Genomic DNA, 13,991 nt, shown 5'->3' on the forward strand with positions numbered 1-13,991 from the left:
CCTGAAGTCTACCAACATCATAACTTCCCGGGAGGGAGTTACTCTTCCGAAATTTCAGCTTTAAATTAACCTTAGACACTACTAGATGGTGATCTTTACTTTTAACATCAATAACGGCACTCCTATACACCCTAGTATCTTGTATTGATCCTGCTAGTCTTCTGTTTACAATAACATAATCAATAAGGTTTGCTGTCTTACCATCACGTGAATACCATGTCAACTTATGGGCCATTTTGTGACCAAACACCGTATTGGTTATAACTAGGTTGTTATACCTACAAAATTGCAAAAGCCTATAGCCATTACTGTTTTCTTTTCCTACACCAAAATTACCTAGGCTAGGATACCATCTATCCCTATTTCTACCAACCTGGGCATTAAAATCTCCTAGCAAAAACACCATATTTCTACCTGGTACCCTGTCTATTTGCTCCTGTAACTGTAAGTAAAATTCATCTGAGTCACTAGTATCTCCATCAGTTGGTTCAATGGGGGCATATACTACTATAACTGATACCCTAAACTTTTTAGTCATAAAATGAGCAATTAGTATTCTATTATTAATACCTTCCCAGCCTAAACAAGACTTAGCAGCTTCCTTATTCATCATGAGCCCTACTCCCTGTCTATGTACCCCATCCTTCCTTCCTGAGTAAACAAATTCTATGTCACCTAATTTCATGCTTCCTACCCCTGGGATATGAGTTTCTGAAACTCCTAATAAATCCAGTTCAAACCGTCTGAATTCGTCAGTCAAAATGTCGATGCGATAGTCATTTTTTAACGTCGTAACATTCCAAGTTCCAATTTTCATGTTCTTTAAATCTTTGAAATTATTTTGGCCTCAAGAAAAGCAGTGATCCCGGATACCAGTGCAGGATGGGGACCAACATATCTTCTCAAGTCTACACCGAAGCGCTTAAGCCGGCTTAGAACCGGACAGCAAGAAGTCCCTGGGACCTCCAGTAAGTTGGAGGCTTTGTGCAATCCTGGGCCCATCTTGGTCACAACATGGTTTTCAGCACTTGGCGATGCTCTTCTATCAACAAGAGTCGAAATCCTGCACAGACAGTCCCAAGCCTATTACCTCCGACTCATTATATATTCATGCCTACAAATATTATGCTACTACGGGGAGGCAGCCCATAGTAGATAAATTAGCTAGGAAGAGGTTTTTCAGCCCGAAAACGCCCATCAAAACAAACCAAGCCCAGAAAATTATCCAATAATCAGAATCCCGTACGAGTGCTGTGTTGTTTACTAGGCTATAATTTCCTCGAGGGGCATGAATGGTCCATGGCCAGTCCAACACCACACCCCACTGCCAACGTTTCAGCGGAAGGGTAGGTACGTATTTTTCATTGAGGCTTAATACATATAGGACAAGTCTCACGGGGAAGGAGAGGGTAAATCTGAGGCTTAATAAACTCACTAGTCCCTTCTATCTACTTTACGCACCCAAGTTCCAAAATTTGCTTTGAATTTGACAACCACATAGCTAAAGCTAAGGAGAATTTAGCCAAGAGCTTTATTTCCGCTGATGTTTAAGGCCTAAGCGAAGGAGACTTCAAGTTTCATAGTTCGGGTGGTCCAAGTTTCCAAAGCTGTTTTACATTATTAAGCAGTACAATACATAATCTACTGCATTGAGACGTCAAATAGTTGTAATTTTTAATTTTCACATGATAGTCCTTCTCCTGTCTCACAGTAGCAAAATAAAAATATCCTTGATATTAGGGCGTTTATCCCCCCTTTTCAGGATAAAGTACAGCTTTTAATGGATCATTTTTGGAAACTATCATTTTTCATTGAAATTTACGTTTTGTAATAGAAGAACTGCCCCCCACAGCACCCATATTGCACTGTTAACCCTAACATTTCCCTTTCAGTGAGATATAATAGATTAATCACTGGCTTTTTTGTTCGTTTTATACCCCTTCCTTAAGAAAATTCACCCCATGGGCCCCTTAAAGGTTTAGCCCGAATGCACCATACGGACAAGATCCACGTCTTTTCGTCTCAAATCAAACTGCAACTGCTGTGATCTACAAAATTACCAACACAAAAAATTGCACCTCAAGATCTTTAACCGACGATACTGCATGTTCAGAAGCACTTTGTAATCCAGTGGTCACTCGCAACTGCTGTAAACGCGTGTGCTGTGACAGAAGCTGAGATAAATGTTCAAGCTGAGATTTGTCATTAAGGCATAAGGAAAGGATTTTCCCCACAAAGTCTTGGTTTTTACTGTCAAAGTCAACCGGTGGTATTGGAGTAAAACAAAATGCTGCTGCTCTAGTCTCTGCTCCATATATTTCTTCATCTGAAAAAGAACAATAATCCAACTAAAGATGCAGAACAGATACTAATATGTCATAAGGTACGTAGTAAAAGTTTCTAGAGAATTGTTCTATGTGAATACGATTTTAAACTGATTTCACAATCAAAACCTACGTATGTTCGAATCCACAATCAAACATATTCAGTCAGAATCTGTGATCTGTCAGAAGACAGATCACGGGTATGAGTTTATTTGTTGTTTTTTTTCCCAGGGGTCATCGTATCGAAAAAGTGGTCCTAGAATGTCCCAAGAGGGCTCATTCTAACGGAAATGAAAAGTACTAGTGCCCTTTTTAAGTGACCAAAAAATTGGAGGGCACCTATGCCCCCTCCCACGCTCATTTTTTCCCAAAGTCAACGAATCAAAACTTTGATATAGCCATTTTGTTCCGCATTCTAGAAAACCTTAATAAATATGTCTTTGGGGATGAATTACTCCCCCACAGTCCCTGGGAGAGGGGCTGCAAGTTACAAACTTTGACCAGTGTTTACATACAGTAGTGGTTATTGGGAAGTGTACAGACGTTTTCAGGGGGATTTTTTTTTTGGTTGGGGAGGGGCGGGGTTGAGGGGAGGGGGCTATGTGGGAGGATCTTTCCTTGGAGGAATATGTCATGGGGGAAGAGACATTCAATGAAAAGGGCGCAGGATTTTCTAGCATTACTATAAAAAAAAAACAATGAAAAAATAAACATGAAAGTTTTTTCAATTGAAAGTAAGGAGTAGCATTAAAACTTAAAACGAACAGAGATTATTATGCATATGAGGGGTTTTACTCCTCCTAAATACCTCGTTCTCTATGCTAAAGTATTTTAGTAATTTCAACTATTTATTCTACGGCCTTTCTGATTCAGGGTCATTCTTAAATAATTGGGACAAAACTTAAGATTTAGTGTAGAGAGCGAAATATTAACGAGGGGACAAACCCCCACATATACATAATAAAAATAAAAGAATATAAAAGTTTGTTACGTAAGTTAATTCTTAAGTTGCGTATATTTTTTACTAATAAAAACGTTTGTTAAAAATTGAAAGTTCTAGTTGCCTTTTAAGTAACCGAAAAATTGGAGGGCAACTAGGCCTCCTTCCCCACCCATTATTTCTCAAAATCGTCTGATCAAAACTAAGAGAAAGCCATTTAGCCAAAAATAGAATGAATCTACAAATTTCATTTAATAATTTATGTACGGAGAGCCAAAATCAAACATGCATTAATTCAAAAACGTCAGAAATTAAATAGCAAAAACTATTTTTTTGAGCAACATTAAAACTTAAAACGAACAGAAATTACTCCGTGTATAAAAGGGGCTGTTCCCTTCTCAACGCCCCGCTCTTTACGCTAAAGTTTTTTACTGTTTAATAAAATAGAATTGAGAAAAAAAGTCAAACTTTAGCGTAAAGAGCGGGGCGTTGAGAAGGGAACAGCCCCTTTCATACATGGAGTAATTTCTGTTCATTTTAAGTTTTGATGTAGTGCCTTTGGTTTGTGGTGCTATAGTGTGCCAGTTGGTTACTCTCGTTTATCAAACATAGCTATATCCACATTCAAGGGCATTTTGTTGTTAAAAATTGATGGATAATGGAAGCCCAAAAGATAGATAGATAGATAGAGATAGGATAATTTTTATTTGCACCAATTAAATAAATAAATTTGACAAACCAGTGCACATGCCTGGTGGCATACTTTAGCACTGACAATGTTACAATGTTACGTGCACTACGAAAATAAAAACTAGAACTGACAATGTTACATACATTAGCACTGACAAAATAAAAATAAATCAAGCCAAAGTAAATACAAGCCTACAGCATCAACATAAATATACAAAAAAAAAAAAATCCCCGCTACATATTAAACACAAATGACCTAATTATTTGTTATTTAATTAAATATTTGAAAACCCGTCATAACTTAAATATAAATGTGTCATACCTTTAATCCTCGCACCCAATAATTTTGACAAATTTAAACTTTGCGATTATATTTTGCAACTTTTTAATAAATAGTAAGTTCATTATTTCTGAAAAAATTATTTTCATCACTGCTTTGTTAAGTTTTTTTTATAGTTTTAAAAACTCTCACTTATTGCTACATTCTGGTACTGATATTGGAATTGAGTTCCAAATTTTTGACCCAGTATGACGGCTGCTGAAACCCGCTCTTGACGTAAAACGAAATTCACATGAAAAATCCGAACAATAAGTGGTTGGATAGCTATGAAATTGGGAATTAGTTGAAAAAACACCAGAGAAATTTGAAGGTAAACTATTGTATAAATAATCATGAAACAGAAATTATGAATATGAAATTATGAAATCATGAATTAGAAATAGAATAGAAATAGAAATAGAATTAGAAATATAAAGTTGATCCAAAGAATATATTCCTGAATTCCCATATAAGTGTCTAACTGAATATCTATGCTCAACATTAAAAAGAATTCTCATTGCTTTATTCTGGAGTATTTGGAGAGATTTAAATACACATTGAAAAGTAGAAGGCCAAACAGAAATACAATAAAGAAACTATGGGTGGACAAAAGAATAATAAATTGCTTATAGAATATTTTAAGGAAAAAAATAACGAAGACGTGATAGAATACCAATATTTCAGGAAATTTTTAACGATAATGTCTTCACATGTTTATGAAACAACAAATTTTCATCTAAAATAATACCAAGGTATTTAAACTGATTAATCCTTTTTAATTCAAGACCATTCAACAAAAAAGAGAATCCATCTGAAATTACCGAACCAGTTCGCGAAAACAACATATATTGGCATTTTTTCTCATTAAGAGCTAGTAAATTCCTTGAGTACCAAAAAGATACACCTTGTAACGTGCATTCAAGGTTATGGAAAAGAAGAGCTAAGTCCCGGTGAGAGGAACAAATTACTACATCATCAGCAAACATAATAATGTTACAAAGAGGCAAAACATCCGGTAAATCATTTATAAAAAGAAGAAATAAAACAGGCCCAAGGACAGAGCCCTGAGGTATTCCATAATTAATCTGGAAAGCATATGAACAAAGATGTCCTGTGGTGGCGCAGTGGATTTGACCTTAGCTTGGTAATACGGGACCCAGAGATCGAATCACGCTGCAGGAATGCACTGCAGGGCCGACACAGGGACCTTAGTAGTCAAGAAGCGTCATTAATTCTTAAATAATAATAATATGAACGAAGATCACAGGATTTATCGATACATTCTAGACGTGTCCCAGAAAGATGAGATGCAAAAAAATTAACAGTTTGTGATGAAAATCCATAAGACATAAGTTTCATAAGAAGCAAAGAATGATTTACAGTGTCAAACGCTTTAGCGATATCAAGGAAAATAGCCAAAGCATGTTGGTCACCATCTAATGAGTCATTTATATACAATAAAAGTTCATGAATTGCCAGTTCAGTTGACTTTCCCTTTATAAATCCCTATTGAGAAGTGTGTAATATCTTATTATCAAATATGTTTGTAGTTGACTATTTGCAATTTTTTCCAAAATTTTACTATAAACTGAAAGCAAAGAAATACCTCTATAATCTGAATAATCAGTTGAATTACCGATCCCATGTGTAAGTGATAGATTAAAACTATGCGCCAATAAAGGGGAAAGGCTCGACGCTACCTGTTTAACAATTTTGCACTGAAAATCCAAATTCATCCACAGAAAAACTTTGTTTAAGCTTCATAATAATATTTTTTATCTCCTGAGGCACAATCTCAGAAAAAGTAAAAATTCTTTCTGTATGTTGCTCATTACCTGGAATAATAGGGGAATTCAGCTGTGCACTCATAGTCAATGCAAGTCTAGAACCAATATTACTAAAATAATCTCCCAAAGCATTTAAAGTATCTTTAGGTTGTGTAATTTTTTCCTCATTTATTTCCAATGTACACTAGTACTCTTACGACTATAAGGACGTATTCTTTCATTTATCATTTGCCATGTCTTTCTCATATCAGATTTATGTTCCAGGAATTTATCATTATAGAATTTTCTCTTCCCATGTTTTATAATAGAATTTAGCTTATTCCTAAAAACTCTTTATTCTTGAAAAGATTCGGGTGTCTGCAATTTTAAATAATTCTTAAATTTTTTATTTTTATGTTTTTGTGATACCAAAATACCTTCTGAAATCCACGGGTCAAATCTCTGCGAAAATTTCCCATGCAAAACACGTGTCAAAGAAGCCCTACCCCGCAGTCGAATCATTTGATCAATAAAATTTGAAAATGCAGTATTTGCATCATCTGAATTATAAACCAAACTCCAATCACGATCCTTAATTAACTGCCGAAGGACTTTACAATAAATCCATTCAAATCGTTTTTTCGAATTATTCCTTATTGGATCACGATGTTGTTTATTACTATTTTCTAAATCAAGAAGAACACTCACCGGAAAATGATCTGACATATCAGACAAAATTGCACACGATTTTGTTGCATGGACTAAATCAGAAGAATAAAATATGTTATTCAACAGTGTAGCTGTATTAGCTGTGACTCGAGTTGGGAGAGATATACTTGGAAGAAAACTAGAACACAACATCATGCTTAGAAAATTCTTACTATTGCCAACATCGAGATTCAAAAAATCAAAATTGAAGTCACCAGAAATTATAATCGGTTTCCTAGACACTTCAAGGTTTTTTAACAGCGATTCTAAAACTTCAAATGAATCTTTAGGATTGCCAGACGGAGGTCTATAAGAGACTCAAAAATAAATGGGTTACAGCCCAATGGGTCAACTTCAACAAAATTAGTCTTGCATAACCCTTCCTCAAAAACAGAAAAATCACTGAGAACTTGAAAACATAACAAACAAGAGCTAAAAGCTCATATGGCACTTGTGACGAAGCGAGAAGAGCTAAGAGCCAAGAAATCATATGGTATGAGCTTTAACAAAATTCTAAGAACCAATAGATTGATTTAAAAGGAAAATCAGAGGCTTAATGCCGGTCAGGATTTAAAATAAGAGCTCTGAGTCAGGATGTCCCACTAAATATCAAAATTCATTAAGATCCGATCATCCACTCGTAGATTATAAATACCTAATTTTTTCTAATTTTTCCCCTCCCTTTAGTCCCCCAGATGGTCGAATCTGGGACAACGACTTTGTCAAGTCAATTTGTGCAGCTCCCTGACACGCCTACCAATTTTCATCGTCCTAGCACGTCCAGAAGCACCAAACTCGCCAAATCACTGAACCCCTCCCCCCAACTCCCCCAAAGAGAGCGAATCCAGTACGATTCTGTCAATCACGTATCAAGGACATTTGTTTATTCTATCCACCAAGCTTCATCCCGATTCCTACACTCCAAGTGTTTTTCAAATATTTCCCCCTCCAACTCCCCCTAATGTCAAAAGATCTGGTCGAGATTTGAAATAAGAGCTCTGAGACATGAATTCCTTCTAAAAATCAAATTTCATTATGATCTGATCATCTATTCGTAAGATAAAATACCCCAATTTTCACGTTTTCCAAGAATTCCGGTTTCCTCCTCCAGCCCCCCCCCCCAATGTCACAGGATCTGGTCGAAATTTAAAATTAGAACTTTAAAGCACAAGATCTTTCTAAATATCAAATTTCATCAAGATCTGGTCACCCTTTCGTATGTTACAAATACCTCAATTTTCAAATTACCCCCCCCCCATTCCACCAAAGAGAGCAGATCCGATCGGGTTATGTCAGTCACGTATCTTAGACAGGTGTCTATTCATCCCATCCAGTTTCATCCTGATCTCACCACTTTAAGTATTTTCTAAGATTTCCGCCCCCCCCCCCCCAACTGCCCCCCCCAATTACGCTTGATCCGGTTGAGATTTAAAATAAGAGATCTGAGTTACGAGATCCTTTTAAATATGAAGTTTCATGAAGATCCGATCACTCTTTCGTAAGTTAAAAATACGTCATTTTTTCTTATTTTTCAGAATTAGCACCCCCCCCCCCTAATAGAGCGGATCCATTCCAATTATATAAATCACGTATCTAAGACTTCTGCTTATGTTTCCCACCAAGTTTCATCCCGATCCCTCCAATCTAAGCCTTTTCCATGATTTTAGGTTCCCCCACCCCAAACTTCCCCCAATGTCATCAGATTCGGTCAGGATTTAAAATAAGAGCTGTAAGACACGATATCCTTCTAAATATCAAATTTCATTGCGATCCGATCACCCGTTCGTAAGTTAAAATTACCTCATTTTTTCTAATTTTTTCAGAATTAACCCCCCCCCCCCCCAACTACCCCTAAGAGAGCGGATCCATTCCAATTATGTAAAGCACGTATCTAAGACTTCTGCTTATTTTTCTCACCAAGTCTCATTCTGATCATTGTAATCTAAGCGTTTTCCATGATTTTAGGTTCCCCCACCCCAAACTCCCCTCAATGTCACCAGATCCGGTCGGGATTTAAAACGAGAGCTTTGAGACACGATATCCTTCTAAACATCAAATTTCATTGAGATCCGATCACCCGTTCGTTAGTTAAAAATACCTCATTTTTTCTAATTTTTCAGAATTACCCCCCCCCCCCCCCAACTACCCAAAAGAGAGTGGATCCATTCCAATTATATCAATCATGTATCTGGGACTTGTACTTATTTTTCCCATTAAGTTTCATCCCGATCCCTCCACTCTAAGTTTTTTCCAAGATTTTAGGTTTCTCCCCTCCAACTCCCCCCAATATCATCAGATCCGGTCGGGATTTAAAATAAGAGCTCTGAGACACAATATCATTCCAAAAATCAAATTTCATTAAGATCCCAGCACCCGCTCATAAGTTAAAAATACTTCATTTTTTCTATTTTTTCTGAATTAACCGGCCCCCCACTCCCCCCCCCCACCCCCCAGATGGTCAAATCGGGAAAACGACTATTTCTAACTTAATCTGCTCTGGACCCTGATAAGCTTGACAAATTTCATCGTCCTAGCTTACCTGGAAGTGCCTAAAGTAGCAAAACCGGGACCGACAGACCGACAGAATTTGCGATTGCTATATGTCACTTGGTTAATACCAAGTGCCATAAAAACATAATAAGATTCACCGATGGTAGGGTTAACCCCAAACGACTTCCTATGTACTAGATAGGGTACTTTAACAACAAGGTTACGACGACCCACGGGCCAAAACTCCATGATAAACGTCACTTGTTTACGAAAATTTGCCAAACATAATGATTAATTGATGTTAATTTCAACATGCAACACGGTACTTCAAGCAATACAGTACGGCGTAGCGATAGATTCCGAAGTACATTTACGTTTGGTCACGAAAAATTTCAGTTTATTTAATCTATTTCAATTAACTAGTATTTAAAAATAATCTAATCTCTTTTGGAAATATGTTCAAGAGTCACCTTTGCATTGCCATTCTTTACACCATGTCCTTTTTTACACTTTGTTGGTTTTTTTCAATAGCTAGTCTTAACTCTTTAACATCTTCTGTAAAAGAAATGAAAGTAAAAATTGAGCTACCACCTAATATCTATGTTAATACATTGAAAAAAAAGAAGAAAGAAATTTAAAGAATGTCCTGTCTTCAATCTGGGGACAAACTTACATTACTTGATAATTTTTAAGATAGGTTTTAGGAATGTAAAGCATTCGTGGGTTACTTAGAATAATACGCCTTTACGGGGATGCCTTTTAAATATTTTTCTGATTATCGTATATATTACATTAGATCAACGCAACAATTGGGGGAGGCAATTGCCCCTTCTAAACTATTTTGTTCACCCCACCCTAGATTTTGATAAATGTTTTTTTTTGTATTTTTATTGAAAAATATATTTTTCGTATTTCATTTAAAAAAATCCAAAACAGCAAAATTGTTCTCCTTGATTTTGAAAAATACATTTGTCCCCCCTAACCACATTTTCATGAATTGATGCCCCTGTTATATATAACAGACGAAGTATTCTTTTTTTTTTGTATCTCTGATCAGATAAATTAAAATTTAATGCAGTTTTTAGTTCTCTAGTATATCGAACCACTATTAAAAATCTATGTATGTGGAAGCATTATTTACTCACAGCAGGCTTCGCGTTTCTGTTCCCAAGTGAAATCATCCTCCAAATGGAATGAAGAGCATACTTCATTCCAAACGCATCGAAATACTCTTCTGTCAGCAGGTGAAGTGGAGTTCTCAAAATTTTCACTTGTTAAACATGATGCTATAATTTTGTCAACAAAGATAGCACCTAGCCTGCTACTACTGAGGTCGAGACTAGAAGCAACAACTTTTAGCACTGATAGTTTTAAATTTGTTCGTGAAATTCTTCCCATTGCTTCTTGGTTATGCATAACTGCATATGCTTTGACTGCATAATTAATATATAAACTATGTAGTTTATTGCAGCCCGACAAAAGTTCAGGAAAGATTTCGATAAATTCATGCAAGTTTTGGGTGTAAATACATAAAACTTGAATTTTTTTAAATGAATTGGAAATATCCCTTGCTTCCGTCTGTTGATCGCTCAGCAGCCTGCAGGTCCACGAAAGGTGAGTCAACTAAAGAGAAAAAAAAAGATTTAGTAATCAATCAGGTTCCTCTGAGCATTTTCTATGATACATGGTGTTGCTGCGTAATGCTACTCCGAGTGTAGGTTATATTTATTTTTTTTTGTCATCGACAGTCTGCAGATCAGTAACGGCAAGAGATAGAAATTCAAAATACTTTGCAGTAAGACGATCGTTAAATAAAAAATAAATGCGTCGATTTTTTCAAAGCATTTTTCAAAAAGCATGTTTTTTTCTTTGTCTCTAGGTAATTAAATAATTTCAGCAATAACCATTTCTACTACTATTATTATTAACAACTCATTACAGCACCATACCGCCTGAGGCAAACAAAGATACACACGCTCCTTCTCTATCCCAATCAATTCAAAGCCTCCCTCTTTACACCCTCCCATAAAGCTACTGTTTCCCTTAAATTTTTTCTTACGACATTTTCCCACGCCATTACAGATCGACCTGCTTTTCGTTTGGCCCTAGACAGTTGGCAGACAAGGACAATCTTTGGCAATCTATCATCTTTCATCCGCAGAACAGGTCATAGCCATCTCATCCTTTCTCTCAAAATAACCCTAGAAATCAGGATTGACCCACATTTTTCGTACAGCTTCCAGTTTGTGATACTTTTAGTTAGTCGGGTACCCAACACAATCCATTAACAATTTTTCTAGAGAAAATATAGCAAATCCTCCACCATTTTTTGGAGCACCCAAGCTTACAGAACCATGCAGGGCCATTACTGGAGCTTCCAATATTCTAATCTTGGTTCAAAGTATCTTCCTATTCTTAGAAACATTTTTCAATTGTGAAAAAAATATGCTGGGCCTTAGCTATTCTACTTTTAACACCTGCAGTAGCAAAAAAGGAATGCTGTCTTTACTAATAATGCTACACAGGTAAGTGAGGCTGTCCACTTGACTGACAGTATGTTGGCCAACCGTATGTTGACCTTGAAGAACTCATTCTTGGAGTATAATCCCACGTGAATCGAAAAAAACATCAACATGGACTTGGTTTTCAATTTTGACATTCTGGCTTTTTTTTATCCATGGCTAATCTGAATTTCCACATTTCATTTTCTGCTTCATATTCTCTGGATCGTACTTGTAAGTCCAAGTTTTTATCTCCGATAATCACAGTTAGGGAGATATCTGGATTCTCCATTCAATCTAGACATACACGTAAACGCTTTTCCTTAGCCTCCTCACGGCAAGCGTTTTACACGTAAAACGCTTACAATAAGAAAAGCTTCAATTAATCATCTTCACGTGACATCACGAAGTCACATTCACGTGAAGTCACATCACAAGACAGGCTGAATCGAAAGCCAAGGACAGCCTTCATGTCCAATCCAATTCTTTAATAGGGTTTCATTTGTGAGAAATTTTCAGATGACCCATTTAATGTCGTAGAAACTTCGGAAAAGACTCATTCTATTGGAAATCGATGTTTTGTTTCTTCTTTGCCTCCGTTAGGGTTACTTCCAAAAGTTATTTCTTTCTCTTATGATAAACATAACACCATCAAAAAGTAGATTATCCATCTGCCTCCTCCTTGTCGTAACATAAAACTTATCAGAAAACATCATGATAAAGATATTGTTCGTGTTTTTATTTATTATATGCTAAACTTGTTGGGGATGTTTCGTTAGGTACATGGTGCTTTCACTGACTGATCCAGATCTATTTGCGAAACTTCTTCCTTATATAAGATTTAATTTTTTTTCATTTTGTATTTTCACCTCTGTCCTATGGGTAATAAACTAAATATTATTACCATTATCTTGGGTTTGATCATAAAAAGTCAAATATATTACTAATCATTTCCTTCCTTAAAATGAACTGAGGAATTGAGCTATTTGGACAAAGATCAACCCAATTAAATTTAATCAAGGCAATTTATCCAGAATTCTATTGACAATTAGTAGTTATTCGAAATTGATAGTTTTTGGCGTCTTTGTTAAGCACCTAGATCTTTGGAGATTGTAGACACCAAGGGACTGGAGAAGAGGCGGAACCAACATAATTTTTGTTAGAAGCAACAACAATTATTTAATCTTTTAAACAAAATATTGAAAAATTTACTTATCTTATAAGTTTCAAATAATAAATACTTGAGGAAAAAAAAGTAGTTTCCTATGCGCCATATAGTTTCCTATATACAACTTTGCAAGTCCATTTAAAAAAATAAAAAAATTGAATAAAAAATTAATTTCTTTATTCTTAAGAATTTAAAGCGGTTTTATATGTACCCTTTAGTTATTGACATTGGTAGTTCAAGGTCTGGACGGGGGGGGGGGGCTCCTCTCCAGTTTTTCTTATACCTGGCATTAGATCCTTTTTTTTTATATTTTTACACTCCTATGGTATTTCTTGCCCCGCCCCCGGTTGTGAGGCCTAAAACCACCATTGTGTATTAATATAAGGAGTTGTGCAATAACTAAGAGGATTTGATACCTTAATCATCATTTGTGAGCCTCAACATCGGTTGAGTGTCTCAAATACAAAGGGTGTATTACTGAAATACCCTAGGGGACTAGTTTTCAATGAAACCAATTGAGAACTTACGATTTGGCTGGGAAATTTGATTGAAAAGACAATGAAATTGTGTCGGCAAAGTTTTCAGTCAAAGCGGGTTGCAACACAGGAAACTCGCAAAGCTGCCATATCGAACAAACGACATTTCTTTTTCGTAACTAGCCTCTCCTCGATTTTAAAATAAAAATTTTGCTCCGTTTATTCGAAAAAACTAAACTCAAACAATCAGTTTCGCTAACACTCTATCTCCTGCTTAAAACAAGGGAAGTTATAGGGTTTTTCTAATGTTTCAGGGAAAGATAGTGTCCACTTCTAGCTTTCTGCCACTTATTCAGATGGCTTATCCAAGCTCTACAAGTTACAGCAAGATCGCCCGATCAATTCCAAATAGTTTGGTCAAACAAACTAATAAAGTTTATAAGGGACAAGATTTACTGATTATTAATGGTATCGAATCCCCTTAAGAAGCGATTATAAAATGGTGAATCACTGTAAAAATCAAAATAAAAAAATATTTTTCTATCAATTTATATATGCAAAATATGTAAATATTGTTCCTCTACATGTCCAGTGTGGATTAGAAAATAC

The 13,991-nt window shown here is 35.9% G+C and overlaps 1 protein-coding gene across 2 annotated transcripts in view; it reads right to left on the reverse strand.

Annotated features, from left to right (window-relative positions):
- The window catches only part of LOC136024836 (uncharacterized), a 55,481-nt gene that overhangs the window by 19,983 nt on the left and 21,507 nt on the right, over positions 1 to 13,991 (reverse strand). Inside the window, exons 3-4 of one of the 2 annotated variants that reach the window (XM_065700325.1) lie at positions 10,383 to 10,860; positions 2,079 to 2,326 (exon numbers count right to left, since the gene is read on the reverse strand). In XM_065700325.1, the coding sequence (XP_065556397.1) occupies positions 2,079 to 2,326; positions 10,383 to 10,860 (726 nt within the window). Of the gene's footprint in view, positions 1 to 1,288; positions 2,327 to 10,382; positions 10,861 to 13,991 lie in introns of those variants that run through there. The other variant, XM_065700324.1, reaches the window with a different exon arrangement.

The sequence above is a fragment of the Artemia franciscana genome, chromosome 3, assembly GCF_032884065.1.
Source record: "Artemia franciscana chromosome 3, ASM3288406v1, whole genome shotgun sequence".
In the NCBI taxonomy this organism is placed as follows: Eukaryota; Metazoa; Arthropoda; class Branchiopoda; order Anostraca; family Artemiidae; genus Artemia; species Artemia franciscana.